The sequence below is a fragment of the Anomaloglossus baeobatrachus genome, chromosome 9, assembly GCF_048569485.1.
Source record: "Anomaloglossus baeobatrachus isolate aAnoBae1 chromosome 9, aAnoBae1.hap1, whole genome shotgun sequence".
NCBI lineage: Eukaryota > Metazoa > Chordata > Amphibia > Anura > Aromobatidae > Anomaloglossus > Anomaloglossus baeobatrachus.
This window is the reverse complement of record NC_134361.1, coordinates 127,550,192-127,565,768: the sequence shown is the minus strand read 5'-3', so window position 1 is coordinate 127,565,768 and position 15,577 is coordinate 127,550,192. Positions and strand designations below refer to the sequence as shown.

Below are 15,577 nucleotides of genomic sequence, written 5' to 3'. Positions count from 1 at the left end.
TGGGCCCGTCTGCCTGCCACAGTGGGCCCGTCTGCCTGCCACAGTGGGCCCGTCTGCCTGCCACAGTGGGCCCGTCTGCCTGCCACAGTGGGCCCGTCTGCCTGCCACAGTGGGCCCGTCTGCCTGCCACAGTGGGCCCGTCTGCCTGCCACAGTGGGCCCGTCTGCCTGCCACAGTGGGCCCGTCTGCCTGCCACAGTGGGCCCGTCTGCCTGCCACAGTGGGCCCGTCTGCCTGCCACAGTGGGCCCGTCTGCCTGCCACAGTGGGCCCGTCTGCCTGCCACAGTGGGCCCGTCTGCCTGCCACAGTGGGCCCGTCTGCCTGCCACAGTGGGCCCGTCTGCCTGCCACAGTGGGCCCGTCTGCCTGCCACAGTGGGCCCGTCTGCCTGCCACAGTGGGCCCGTCTGCCTGCCACAGTGGGCCCGTCTGCCTGCCACAGTGGGCCCGTCTGCCTGCCACAGTGGGCCCGTCTGCCTGCCACAGTGGGCCCGTCTGCCTGCCACAGTGGGCCTGTCTGCCTGCCACAGGGGCAGTGTGCCAGCCATAGGGGAAATGTGGCATCACTGGGGGACGTGTTCAATATAAGGTGGCCATATCCAGATTAAGGGGGCTAATTTTAGGATGAGGGGGCTATGAGGGACATATACCCTATATTATTTGTTAGACGGACACTGGCATTATAAGACTGACCCCATTTATTAAAAAATTCTCTATTCCTTCACCAAATTTGGGGGTGCGTCTTATAATCAGGTGTGTCTTATAAAGCGAAAAATACGGTAGTTTACAGAAAAAAAAAAATCAGGACGCACGCATGGATGTGCTGCAAAAAGGAGGGGGGGACTAGGTGGGATGGAAAAGAAGCTGGATGGAGGATGGGAGAGTGCACGGCAGAGGATGGGAGAGTGCACGGCAGAAAATGGGAGAGTGCACGGCAGAAAATGGGAGAGTGCACGGCAGAAAATGGGAGAGTGCACGGCAGAAAATGGGAGAGTGCACGGCAGAAAATGGGAGAGTGCACGGCAGAAAATGGGAGAGTGCACGGCAGAAAATGGGAGAGTGCACGGCAGAAAATGGGAGAGTGCACGGCAGAAAATGGGAGAGTGCACGGCAGAAAATGGGAGAGTGCACGGCAGAAAATGGGAGAGTGCACGGCAGAAAATGGGAGAGTGCACGGCAGAAAATGGGAGAGTGCACGGCAGAAAATGGGAGAGTGCACGGCAGAAAATGGGAGAGTGCACGGCAGAAAATGGGAGAGTGCACGGCAGAAAATGGGAGAGTGCACGGCAGAAAATGGGAGAGTGCACGGCAGAAAATGGGAGAGTGCACGGCAGAAAATGGGAGAGTGCACGGCAGAAAATGGGAGAGTGCACGGCAGAAAATGGGAGAGTGCACGGCAGAAAATGGGAGAGTGCACGGCAGAAAATGGGAGAGTGCACGGCAGAAAATGGGAGAGTGCACGGCAGAAAATGGGAGAGTGCACGGCAGAAAATGGGAGAGTGCACGGCAGAAAATGGGAGAGTGCACGGCAGAAAATGGGAGAGTGCACGGCAGAAAATGGGAGAGTGCACGGCAGAAAATGGGAGAGTGCACGGCAGAAAATGGGAGAGTGCACGGCAGAAAATGGGAGAGTGCACGGCAGAAAATGGGAGAGTGCACGGCAGAAAATGGGAGAGTGCACGGCAGAAAATGGGAGAGTGCACGGCAGAAAATGGGAGAGTGCACGGCAGAAAATGGGAGAGTGCACGGCAGAAAATGGGAGAGTGCACGGCAGAAAATGGGAGAGTGCACGGCAGAAAATGGGAGAGTGCACGGCAGAAAATGGGAGAGTGCACGGCAGAAAATGGGAGAGTGCACGGCAGAAAATGGGAGAGTGCACGGCAGAAAATGGGAGAGTGCACGGCAGAAAATGGGAGAGTGCACGGCAGAGGATGGGAGAGTGCACGGCAGAGGATGGGAGAGTGCACGGCAGAGGATGGGAGAGTGCACGGCAGAAAATGGGAGAGTGCACGGCAGAAAATGGGAGAGTGCACGGCAGAAAATGGGAGAGTGCACGGCAGAAAATGGGAGAGTGCACGGCAGAAAATGGGAGAGTGCACGGCAGAAAATGGGAGAGTGCACGGCAGAAAATGGGAGAGTGCACAGCAGAAAATGGGAGAGTGCACGGCAGAAAATGGGAGAGTGCACGGCAGAGGATGGGAGAGTGCACGGCAGAGGATGGGAGAGTGCACGGCAGAGGATGGGAGAGTGCACGGCAGAGGATGGGAGAGTGCACGGCAGAGGATGGGAGAGTGCACGGCAGAGGATGGGAGAGTGCACGGCAGAGGATGGGAGAGTGCACGGCAGAGGATGGGAGAGTGCACGGCAGAGGATGGGAGAGTGCACGGCAGAGGATGGGAGAGTGCACGGCAGAGGATGGGAGAGGGCAGCAGAGGATGGGAGAGGGCGGCAGAGGATGGGAGAGGGCACGGCAGAGGATGGGAGAGGGCACGGCAGAGGATGGGAGAGGGCACGGCAGAGGATGGGAGAGGGCACGGCAGAGGATGGGAGAGGGCACGGCAGAGGATGGGAGAGTGCACGGCAGAGGATGGGAGAGGGCGGCAGAGGATGGGAGAGTGCACGGCAGAGGATGGGAGAGTGCAGCAGAGGATGGGAGAGTGCGGCAGAGGATGGGAGAGGGCGGCAGAGGATGGGAGAGGGCGGCAGAGGATGGGAGAGTGCACGGCAGAGGATGGGAGAGTGCAGCAGAGGATGGGAGAGTGCAGCAGAGGATGGGAGAGTGCAGCAGAGGATGGGAGAGTGCAGCAGAGGATGGGAGAGTGCAGCAGAGGATGGGAGAGTGCAGCAGAGGATGGGAGAGTGCAGCAGAGGATGGGAGAGTGCAGCAGAGGATGGGAGAGGGTGGCAGAGGATGGGAGAGGGCGGCAGAGGATGGGAGAGGGCGGCAGAGGATGGGAGAGTGCACGGCAGAGGATGGGAGAGTGCACGGCAGAGGATGGGAGAGTGCACGGCAGAGGATGGGAGAGTGCACGGCAGAGGATGGGAGAGTGCACGGCAGAGGATGGGAGAGTGCAGCAGAGGATGGGAGAGTGCAGCAGAGGATGGGAGAGTGCAGCAGAGGATGGGAGAGTGCAGCAGAGGATGGGAGAGTGCAGCAGAGGATGGGAGAGGGTGGCAGAGGATGGGAGAGGGCGGCAGAGGATGGGAGAGGGCGGCAGAGGATGGGAGAGGGCGGCAGAGGATGGGAGAGGGCGGCAGAGGATGGGAGAGGGCGGCAGAGGATGGGAGAGGGCGGCAGAGGATGGGAGAGGGCGGCAGAGGATGGGAGAGGGCGGCAGAGGATGGGAGAGGGCGGCAGAGGATGGGAGAGGGCGGCAGAGGATGGAAGAGGGCGGCAGAGGATGGGAGAGGGCGGCAGAGGATGGGAGAGGGCGGCAGAGGATGGGAGAGGGCGGCAGAGGATGGGAGAGGGCGGCAGAGGATGGGAGAGGGCGGCAGAGGATGGGAGAGGGCGGCAGAGGATGGGAGAGGGCGGCAGAGGATGGGAGAGGGCGGGGTGGATGGAGGAGTAGAGGAGGATGGGAGAGGGCGGGCAGCAGATCAGGGTGAGAGCTGGTGGAGAGGGCAGCAGATCGGGAAGGTGAGATGGGGAAGGGGGCAGCAGATCGGGAAGGTGAGATGGGAGACGGGGCAGCAGACCGGAAGGTGAGATGGGGAGGGGGCAGCAGATCGGGGGGGGTGGGAGATGGTAGAGGGGGCAGCAGGTGAGCATGGGAGAGAGCGCGCAGCAGATCGGGAAGGTGAGATGGGGGAGGGGGCAGCAGATCGGGTGGGGGGGTGGAGATGGTGGAGGGGGCAGCAGATGAGCATGAGAGAGAGAGAGCGCACAGCAGCTCACGGAGGGGGGCAGCGGCGGATGGGGGAGAGCGGTGGCAGATGGAGGTGGCTGCAGGAGATCGGCGGCGGTGGCAGGGGCGGCCGATTGGGGGGGTCAGAGACTTACCAGGGCACTTGCAGAGATCGCTCCCCTCAGCTTCCACGGACGGAGTAAAGCTGAGGGGGAGTGGTCTCCGGCCCCAGATCCACGGTGATTGGAGAGATCGGTCACAAGGCCGATCTCTCCAATCAGAGCTTGGGGCGGGTGAAGACCAATCACCCAGCTCCAGCCAATGATCACAGCTACAGCTGTTCTGATCAGGGCTGGAATTCAATGTTTCAGCTATTTTCAATGGCAGAAACATTACAGTGGCTGTGATTGGCTGACGAACGCCGCTCAGCCAATCACAGCCTCCGTAGGTCCGGGGAGGAGGCACCACCCCTCCTGCAGGTCAGGCAGAAGTCCCCTCCTCCCCGAATCTAAGGTTTGTGTGCACAGATTGCACTCACCGGAGCTCCGGGACCGCGATTTCGCCATGACGTACTGGGTACGTCATGGCTCGTTTAGCAGCATGTCACCATGACGTACCCAGTACGTCAAGGGTCGTTAAGGGTTTAAAGGGAACCTGTCAGATCCAATATACACCCAGAACCATGAGCACAGTCCTGGGTGCATATTGCTAATCCCTGCCTAACCGTCTATGTATACACTAGCACAGATAAAGGGATCTTTAGAAAAAGTATTTCTAAAGATCTTCTTTTGTATGTTAATGAGCAGGTGGACTAGTCCCAAGGGCATTGCTTACCTTGCTAATCGGCCCCATTGGCATATTAGTGTGCCTCTGTGGTTGTACTAACATGCTAATGAATGTGCAGCATCAGAGGATGATCTCACTCACCTCTCCGCTGCCATCACTGTCAGACGCTGGATTTGGGCTCAGTGTGCATGACACCGGACTTTCGATCTATATTTGTTGTTGCTAGATAGAAGCTATTTGATCTGTATATGATCATCTACCTATATCTCCCAGCCCACTTTCTGTAGCGGTGTGTGCTGCAGTCTCTGCTGTGCTGCAGAGTTTCCAGGGCACCACATCCTTTCAGCCTCGTCAGTGTGAGAAGCCTGCACACACATCAGTGAGGAGGCGGGTACACATGACATGGGACGCCGAGCATGGTGTCTCCAGGCAGCGCGGGCATTGAGGCAGCGCCGAACAAACTGCTGCACCTAGACTGGAGGGCTATTTATAGCCCTGATTCAGAACCCTCACATACGCCCCTCATGCAAAAGCAGCTAGCGAAACGTGCGTCAGGGAACTCCGTACACATTGCTGGACTTTGCACTGGTAATTAACTCCTTATTACCCTTCTGTTCTGATATTGTTTCAAACCACCATGTTTGTTCAGCTTATGCAGCTGTGCCTTCTGTTTACTGTTCAACATCAATTCATAAGGATTTTTCTGTCTTTCGCTATATTTGAAAGTGTCCTTTAGCACAAAGTACTTGCTATTGTATATATTGCACTAGGCATTACATACTTTGCTTTCTGACACAATAATGTTTATTTTGAACCTCTACTTAGTAGAATCTATTGTATGGCTTTAGTTTTTTCTAACTTTTTTTCAATATTATATGAACTGCACTAGGCACTTTATGTAGTGTTGCATTTGCTTATATGAATACTCACTGGTATTGTTTTTTGTGAATTTTTTCAGTAATACATTTTTGTAATGTATTTATTCATTGAATATTTATTTTTATCAGAATGTTTACATACATGAATTTCAGCCTTAAGTACAGTCTGTACATTCTACCTTCCTTTTTAATGTAATTTTTAGGATTGTTTAATAAAGATTGTAAATTATTAGATTTCCAAAGATTTCTTTGGTATTTTGTTGTTTTTTTTATTTTTGGAATATATAGTTTATGGCTTTTGTTTTGGTTCAGACTATAAATTATATAATTTCAGACTATAATTATAAAAATATAATTTCAGAACCTTCTAACATATAATAAAATTAGACCCTATACAGCTTATTGGACACCTTTTTATGTTTATATAATTAAACTACCTGTGGTCCCCTCTATCTCTGATAACCAGCAAAGAAAGCAGACAGCTGAGCGCTGACATTATTAGGCTGGCAAGGTCCATGGTTATTGGGCCCTTCCCAGCCTAAAAAAAGCAGCTCACAGCCACCCCCAGAAGTGGAGCATCACATTAGATGCTCAAATTCTGGTGCTTCACCTCAGCTCCTCCCGATGTGCCTCGTGTGATGGCAATCGAGGTAATGGTAGCTGGGGTTGATGTCAGCAGTATAGTGTCAGCTGGCATCAAGCCCTGGAGTTTGTAATGGATGGGCGTCTATCAAACACCCCCATTTCTAAACCAGTAAGTAAAAAGAAAAAAAGAAGAAAAACCATACAAAAAAATTGCTTATTAAAATGAACACTCCCCCCACGCTTTCCCTGGTTCACCATAGTATAAAAATATTAAAATAAAAAATAAATAATAGTTTCCACACAGGTCAGACGTAGTGCAGGGAATCTGAAGCAGTCCACAAATTGAAATCTGAAAAACATAAACGAGAAATAAAAAACAAGAGCCGGTCCCTCATTCACCAATTTATTAGAAAGCAAAGTTTCCACACAGGTCCGACGTAGTCCACCTTAATCTGACATAGTCCAGAGCACTGAGTGAACAGACACGTCTGAAGAGCAGTGAGTTCACCGCTCTGCAGAGGCACTTAGTATAGCGAGCGGTCTTCAGACGTTCCTGCTCACTCTGGACTACATGGGATTCAGATGGACTATGGCGTATCTGCTTTGGAACTTTGCGTTCTAATAAATTGGTGAATGAGGAAGTGTCTTGTTTTTAATTTTCTCTTTTTATGTTTTTCAGGTTTCCATTTGTGGACCACGTCAAATTCCCTGTACTATGTCGGAAACTCTGGACTACATTAGAATGGCATGGGATTTATTTTATAATAAAAAAAAAAAAAATTCCATATTTTGCGGCTCATAAGAAACACTTTGAAGCAAACAATGTGGTCATGACGCACTGTTATGGGAGGAGGTATCTGCTGTTGACAATGTTATGGGGGTTGTTGCCTTCTCACCAGGCTGCTTGCCTAGTGTCCTGTAGCTAAACCAAGCCTTGTGCAGGTCTACAATTTTGTCTCCTGTATCTCTGAACAGCTGTTTGGTCTTGGTCATGGTGGAGTTCGGTTGATCGAGTATGTGGACAGGTGTCTTTTATACAGGTAACAAGTTCAAACAGGTGCAATTAATACTGGTAATGAGTGCAGAGTAGATGGGCTTCTTAAAGGAAAAGTAACAGGTCTGTGAGAGCCAGAATTCTTGCTGGTTGGTAGGTGATCAAATACTTATTCCATGCAATAAAATGCAAATTAATGATTAAAAATCACACTGATTTTCTTGATTTTTTGGATTTTCGGATTCTGTCTGTCACAGTTGAAGTTACCTACCATATAAATTACAGATCTCTCCATTCTTTGTAGGTAGGAAAACTTGCAAAATCAGCAGTGTATAATATTTATTTTCCTCACTGTATATGTCCCTAATCCTGGTATGTGTCACTTGTCATCATCGGCGCATCCTGTTAGATATGTCTCCCACCTTGGCTGAGACATTAAAAAATAAACAATTATATTCACCTTACCTCCGTTCCCCTGCAGTGCGCTGTACTTTCCGACATCCCAACATCCGATGTCACACAAATCCCTAGCGGCCGCTGTGACCTTGGGTGTGCACAGTGATCTGCCTGTGTGAAATTACCCTGGCATCACACTGCACATCCGAAGTCTGCCTGGTCAGTATTTGTCAGCTCAGCGCGATACACAGCAGTGTAGCACATCTGCTGTGAAAAGAGCTGGGTTTTTGTCTGTGCTGTGATTTTCTCCCTGTGTGCTGCTACATGCCAGCTCAGTATTATACGCTAGTGCAGTTGCACACAGGGAGAAGATCACAACGCAGACCGGAACCAGCTCTTCTCACAGGACATGTGCTGCGCTGCTGTGGATCGCGCTGAGCTGGAATGTAATGTCACATAGAAGTTCATGTACGAGCCACTGCCCTCCAACTCAGCATGGTAACAGATAACAGAGGGAAGCGCTCAGCCAGTCAGCCTTCGAGTGTGCAGTGTGACGGCACATGGTAATAGAAAAAAGGTTTTATGTCAGCTCACCAGTTAGGTTGTTATTTGAAAAGTCCAAATCTCTTGTGATCCATGCCCAGAAAGGTAGAGGTAGAGATGTAGTAAGAAGAGGGAAAAAAAAAAAAAAAAAAGCGAAGAATCCACGTGGGGGGGTATATATTATATATATATATATATATATATATATATATATATATATATATATATATATATATATATATATATATATAAAAAAACGTATTTTTCGCTTTATAAGACGCACCTGATTATAAGACGGACCCCCAAATTTGGTGAAGGAAAAGAGAATTATTTTTTTTTAATGTTAAATGGGGTCCATCTTATAATGCCAGTATCCGTCTAACAAATCATATAGGGTATATGTCCCTCATAGCCCCCCATCCTAAAATTAGCCCCCCTTAATCTGGATATGGCCCCCTTATATTGACTATAGCCCCCTTGTGCTGGGACACGTCCCCCTGTGCTGCCCATGGCCCCTATAAATGGTACACCTCCCCTGTGTTTGATATGGCCCCCATGTTTGCTGCCCATGGCCCCTATAGATAGTACACCTCCCCTGTGTTTCATATGGCCCCCATGTATGCTGCCCATGGCCACTATAGATGGCACACCTCCCCTGTGTTACATATGGCCCCCATGTGTGCTGCCCATGGCCACTATAGATGGCACACCTCCCCTGTGTTAGATATGGCCCCCATGTGTGCTGCCCATGGCCCCTATAGATGGCACACCTCCCCTGTGTTAGATATGGCCCCCATGTGTGCTGTCCACGGCCCCTATAGATGGCACACCTCCCCTGTGTTAGATATGGCCCCCATGTGTGCTGCCCATGGCCCCTATAGATGGCACACCTCCCCTGTGTTAGATATGGCCCCCATGTGTGCTGTCCATGGCCACTATAGATGGCACACCTCCCCTGTGTTAGATATGGCCCCCATGTGTGCTGCCCATGGCCCCTATAGATGGCACACCTCCCCTGTGTTAGATATGGCCCCCATGTATGCTGCCCATGGCCACTATAGATGGCACACCTCCCCTGTGTTAGATATGGCTCCCATGTGTGCTGTCCATGGCCACTATAGATGGCACAGCTCCCCTGTTTTAGATATCGCCCCCATGCTGCTGCCCATAATAAAATAAAACACTCTTTCCTTACCTTCTCAGCGCTGTCCTCCTCGTGTCTCCCACCTCGCAGTTGAGCTCCGGCTTCCTTCTTCCTGGTTCTTGCTGCCGGTCATGTGATCGGCACGGCAGAGTGATATCATCTCTGCGTGCCTTATCACAGACAGCAGCAGGAGACCGGAGATCAGCGCTGGAGGTAAGTAAAGCTTTTTTTATTTTACTATGGGCAGCAGCACGGGGGCCATATCTAACACAGGGGGGGGGATCATGTGCGATCAAAGGAGGGCGCAGGCAGATATAATATGCCCCGCTGCCCCAGCCCCTCAGCGTGATGCAGTTTCAGCACCAAGCTGCTGATGGACAGTGGCTGTGCATATTATATGAGCGGGAGCAGGAGATCAAACTTATAATCAACTTGGCACAGGGTAATGGCACAAAAGCAGATCACGGTGCACATTCGAGGTCACAGCAGCTGCCAGGATGTTGGAAGGAAACATGGGAACTTCAGGGCCCATTAAAATGTATCCGCGGACATACGATTGCTCCAGTCACTGCATACGATTGCCTGCCCACCCCGCCCCAGCAAACCAGGTACATCTGCACAACAAAAAGACTCCCCCCGAACTTCCTTCCATATTTCTGGAAAGAAGTTAAATCTTAAAGCCTGCAAAATACAGTAAATTGGTGAACCAGGGAAAAGTCGGGCAGTGTTTTTTCAAATAAACTGTTTTTGGGTGTTGTTTTTTCCCTTCATCATGTCCGCTCCGTACGTGAGAGTGACTGCCCTGTTCCTGGGAGCGGATGCCTACAGACCGTGCTGCCTGAGGAAGGTTCTCCAGGAATACCTGAATTCTCCCTCGGTCGCGCGGGCCAGAGGAGGATTGCTGAAGATGCTGCGACGGCCGCAGTCTGCATCTCCTTGTGTAGCAGCTGCCTCCCTTCTGGTGCGTACCGCTGCCACTGCAAACAGATTCAGACGACCAGGTTTTGCCAGCTAATCTGAGAGCAGCATAATGTAGAGTAGGCGACTTGGATTCCAGATGTGTCACTTACTGGGTTGCTTAGCAAAGTTTTGATAAAATCACTGTTTAATCAGCAGTATATTATCATTAGAGGACTACTTGGTCTGCTACCAGGTAGTCCAGCATATTCATGAGCTCTGTATAACTGCGAGATCGGCAGAAGAGGAAATATTGATTTTATCAAAATGACAGCAAACAGCTCAGTAAGTGACGCCTCACTGAAATCAGGCTCTCTGCCCCAACGTTACGTTGCTCTCTGATGGGATAGTAATAACTTGGTGACAGAGTCCTTTTAACACCAGGGCATGATGACAGCTGACATCAACCCCAATGCATCAGGGTACTCTGTAAGAGCCGAGGCAAGACCCCAGAATTGGAGTATTAATATGATGCGCCACTTCTGGGGCTGGCATTTTTAGGCTGGAAAGGGCCCAGTAACCAAGGACCTTTCTAGTCTGATAATACCAGCCCCAAGCTGTCTGCTTTATCTTTGCTAATTACAAAAATTGGGGGGGACCCCAAGTAGTTTTCATCATTTATTTATTTCATTATAAAAATCTGTCCAATTAGCACCACTGGTTGCAATTTTATTATATGTTAGGGGGTTGTGCAATTATATGTCTGTCTATATATATTCTATATCTCTATAGCATTCATTGAGGTCCAAAAACGCTAGAAAAATATAGCTGAAAAACCTAAACAAAAATGTAAATCGAAAACGTACATTTCTGCAGCTGGGTTTTTCAAGCCAATAGATGCAGAAATTTCTGCACCAAATACCCAGCGTGTGCACATACCCTAAACTTGTGTTTTCAAGCAGTTTTGTCTGCATAATGAAAAGAAAAGACTGATGCAAACATAATTGACAGTCACACATGACATTGGCATAGTCGGATAGGTTTACAGTGTGAAGTCGCCAGGTCGCACTGACTACATACCAGCTCCTGCAGTCGTCTCTTGCTCATGCCTTTTCTCTCCAATTGCTTCTCAATCACTTTAGCATTCTGGGCATAGGAGTCCGCCACCTCTCTCTGTAAAAAGCAGGGAAAAACTCACAGTAATTAAGTAATAAAATGAGACTTTAAAGTGTGTGATGTCCAAAATGTTGGTAGACAGGAGTTTATAATAAAAAAAAAAAAAAAAAAATCCCTATACTTTATCAGAAAAGCTGTAAAATAAAATAAAATAAAATATAGCGTCGCACAATCCGCTCTACCCTCACCTACTGTATCCTCACATATCCCTTGCAGACTGTGAGCCCTCATGGGCAGGGACCACTATCCTCCTGTACCTGTCTGTGCCTTGTATTGTTTATGATTATTGTACTTGTCCCTATTATGTATACCCTTTCACATGTAAAGCGCCATGGAATTGATGGCGCTATAATAATAATAATTATTATTATTATTTATTATTATAGCGCCATTTATTCCATGGCGCTTTACAAGTGAGAGAGGGTATACGTACAACAATCATTAACAGTACAAGACAGACTGGTATAGGAGGAGAGAGGACCCTACCCGCGAGGGCTCACAGTCTACAGGGAATGGGTGATGGTACAATAGTTGAGGACAGAGCTGGTTGCGCAGTGGTCTACTGGACTAAGGGCTATTGTAGGTTGTAGGAAGAGGTGGGTCTTGAGGTTCCTCTTGAAGCTTTCCACGGTAGTGGAGAGTCTGATGTGCTGAGGTAGAGCATTCCAGAGTATGGGGGATGCGCAGGAGAAATCTTGTACGCGATTGTGGGAAGAGGAAATAAGAGAGGAGCAGAGAAGGAGATCTTGTGAGGATCTGAGGTTGCGTGCAGGTAGGTACCGGGAGACTAGGTCACAGATGTAGGGAGGAGACAGGTTGTGCATGGCTTTGTATGTCATGGTTAATGTTTTGAACTGGAGTCGTTGGGCGATGGGAAGCCAGTGAAGGGATTGGCAGAGTGGCGAGGCTGGGGAGTAGCGAGGGGAGAGGTGGAGTAAGCGGGCCGCAGAGTTTAGGATAGATTGGAGGGGTGCAAGAGTATTAGAAGGGAGGCCAGAGAGGAGGAGGTTGCAGTAGTCGAGGCGGGAGATTATGAGGGCATGCACTAATGTTTTTGCAGATTCTTGGTTAAGGAAAGCACGGATCCGGGAGATATTTTTGAGTTGTAATCGGCATGAGTTGAAGAGGGCTTGGATGTGTGGCTTGAAGGATAGAGCAGAGTCGAGGGTTACTCCAATAAAAAAAGGAACTCCCCAAAAAAGCTTAAAATTGGTATAGGTCAGGACAAGGTGTATATACACACACACACAATAGAGAATCCGAAATAGGGAATAAATGTAATATATTAGACTAACCGCTGTAAAGTTTATAGATGCCATAGGGTTTACCCTACCTAGCGGTGAAGGTTGGCACCCTAAAAGACAATGCAAATGATGGCGCTCCCACTTAAACATGGGTCTGCCCCTAGTATGCCCGATATATCCCTTAATTGATAATATACAAAATAAGTCTATACCAAACAAGACACCAATGCAGCTACAAAATAGCTGTACCAAAATAGCCCTTGGCAAAAATGGACACTACGTAAGTAATTGTTGTTAGGGTACATCTGGCAAAATTAGCTATTAGGTCAATATACAACCATGTGAATAGTTATCGGATAAATATGGTTTAAGATACACATAGAATGCACCCCTCAAAAACACACCAAAGTAACACAGATAAAATCAAGGGGCTATGATAAGAGGAAATGATGGTACTTCCCTACAACTGACGAACCAGAACATGGAGGGGAAGCGCATCAGGGAGCCGGGTTAAAATAGACTGATGTCCAGGTCAATGAAAAGGGAAAAAACAAAACAAAAACAGATGATGCTGTGCCTGATACAAAACTGTTGGTTTAAATAGTATATGGAGGCAGATTCCAGATTCTAGAGAACAAGGCAAAGGATTAGCCTGTCCCATAGTGCGGAACACACATGCTCCGGATCATGCAAGCACTAGTCATGTGACTAATTAGACAGATTACGCAAATCACTTAATAGGTCACATGGCAGTGGTGATGGGCGGACGGCTAATTCAGTGACACAAATCATATCATAGAACACATGACCTATCATGTGACTGAAAAAAAGGGGTGACCTCTTGTATAGTGATCAAATGACACAATTCACATCATTACTCACTAATGCAAGGCATGGCAGTACAGGCGCGTCACAAATCATGTGACAGTGATGCAGCCCTTGACTTTGTCTGCTCTAGTTTACCAAGTGGATTGTAACAACCGTGGCTAGAGTGGCCCAACATAAAGCATGAGCAACGCATAACTAAGCCTTGCATGCATAATAGCAAACTGGCGTACAAACAAAAAAGGGGTTGAGCCCCCTGGACTTTGGGATCCTAATTTAAAAGTCCATTGGCACTTCTGTAATATCTTTTTCTTCCAATCCCCCTTCCTCAGACTCTGCCTAATGACTTTATTGACACAAAAGGATACTGCTCCCTCATCCCCTGATGGAATTCCTGTATATGACCAGTGATAGGTGTCCTTTTTATGTCAGATATCACCAAGATGTTCCCCATTTCGTCTTTTAAGCCCCCTCTTTGTCTTTCCAATATAATCACATGGCCAAGTGCAGGTGGTCTTCTACGACTCCAGTGAATTTGCAATTATCAAAATCCCTTATATAATAATGTCTATCTGTGCAGGCGCTAAGAAAATGTTTAGGAGGGTTTAACCCAATTGCAGAAACTGCAGTCTTCACATCTGTATCTAACAATAGGTTTCTGTCAAGCCATGTGCCAGGTTGCCCCCAGCCTACTGTAAAAGCTATGCACCAACTGATCTCCAAGGGAACTTCATGTCCACCTGATTATCAAATATACCAATCACTCTGAAGGGTCCCATCCTCAAATTTAGTTCTCCCTCACAGAATCTGTTCTTCAGATCCCTAGATTGTATATAAAAAAAAAATCATGCCCCATAGAGCAATTCCTTTTCATCCTTACATATTGCCCTGTAGGATGCTTTATTTGAGATGTACAGGGTTAAAGCTATCCCACCTAAGTAGACTATTCGTAGGGGTGAGCTCTCTATAGATGCTTAAAGAAAGGGTCCTTTTTATCCTTTCTGAATAAAATATCCAAAAACGGTAGACATGAATTATGAATCTCACTACTAAATCTAAGACCCAATATATTAATCTTGATACATTCTTGTGCAGACCCTGACCACAGGACAAAGATATCATCTATATATCTCCCTAATACATTATCATAGTTAACCACGAGGGGGAATCATCCGGGAAGATCACAGTCTCATCCCACCAACCCAGGAAAAGATTGGCTTATGATGGGGCACATTATTATTATAGTCCCATTTATTCCATGGCGCTTTACATGTGAAAAGGGGTATACATAATAAAAACAAGTACAATAATCATGAACAATACAAGGCACAGACTCGTACAGGAGAGAGGACCCTGCTCACAAGGGATCCCAGTCTACAGGGGATGGGTGAGGATACAGTAGGTGAGGATGGAACTGGCCATGCAGTGGTATGGTGGAAAGAGGGTTACTGCAGGTTGTAGGCTTGTCTAAAGAGGTGTGCCCCAGAGTTGGTGGAAGTACTTGCCATCAAAAAGGAAGTAATTGGGGGTCAGAATGAAATGAAGGAGTTTGACAACCAGGATATTATATGAGATTATGAACTGCTCTAGACCTGAGATAATGCTGCACAGCTTCAATTCCCTTATCGTGTGGGATGGTACTACATTGGGATTCATTGTCTATGGACTCTAGAAAGCTATTTTCATCAAGGGTGGCACCTTCTATCTTCATTAATAAGTCCGATGTATCCTTTATAATGGATGAGAATGCCAAAACAAAAGGATTCAAAACCTTATCAAGATAAACACTCACAGTCTGGATGATCAAATTAACCCCAGAGACAGTAAAGCGTTCTTTTAACAGATCCAACCTCTTATGAATATTTGGTAGAGCATATAAAGTGGGAACCATGGGATCAGCTGGCAGCATAAAGTCAAACTCATTTTTAGATATTATTAGTCAAGTGTCTCCACTAGGAGGTATCTCATGATATCCCTAAAGAAAGAAGTAGGATTATCATACAAGGTCCTATAGGTATATCATTAGTCTTCACAAAGGTGTAAGACATTGACCTGGACATCTCACAATCCAGGATGACGGAATTTCTCCTTGTCATATGTTTTTGTTATTATATTTTGATTTTTCTTCAAATTCCACAGAGCAGGCCTTTCTGTTCTCAGACAAATTACTGTGATCCTGAGCACCGCAGATAAGCTTTAGTTTATCCTCAACTACCTCGACAAAAATATTGATACTAGATAGATCATTTGTATTTTCCATTTT

General features: G+C 48.1%; 1 protein-coding gene across 1 annotated transcript in view; it reads right to left on the bottom strand.

Annotated features, from left to right (window-relative positions):
- STEEP1 (STING1 ER exit protein 1) overlaps window positions 1-15,577 on the bottom strand; it is a 79,205-nt gene that overhangs the window by 6,223 nt on the left and 57,405 nt on the right. Inside the window, exon 6 of the mRNA XM_075323996.1 lies at window positions 11,150-11,242. Within this exon, the coding sequence (XP_075180111.1) occupies window positions 11,150-11,242 (93 nt within the window). The remainder of the gene's footprint in view (window positions 1-11,149; window positions 11,243-15,577) is intronic.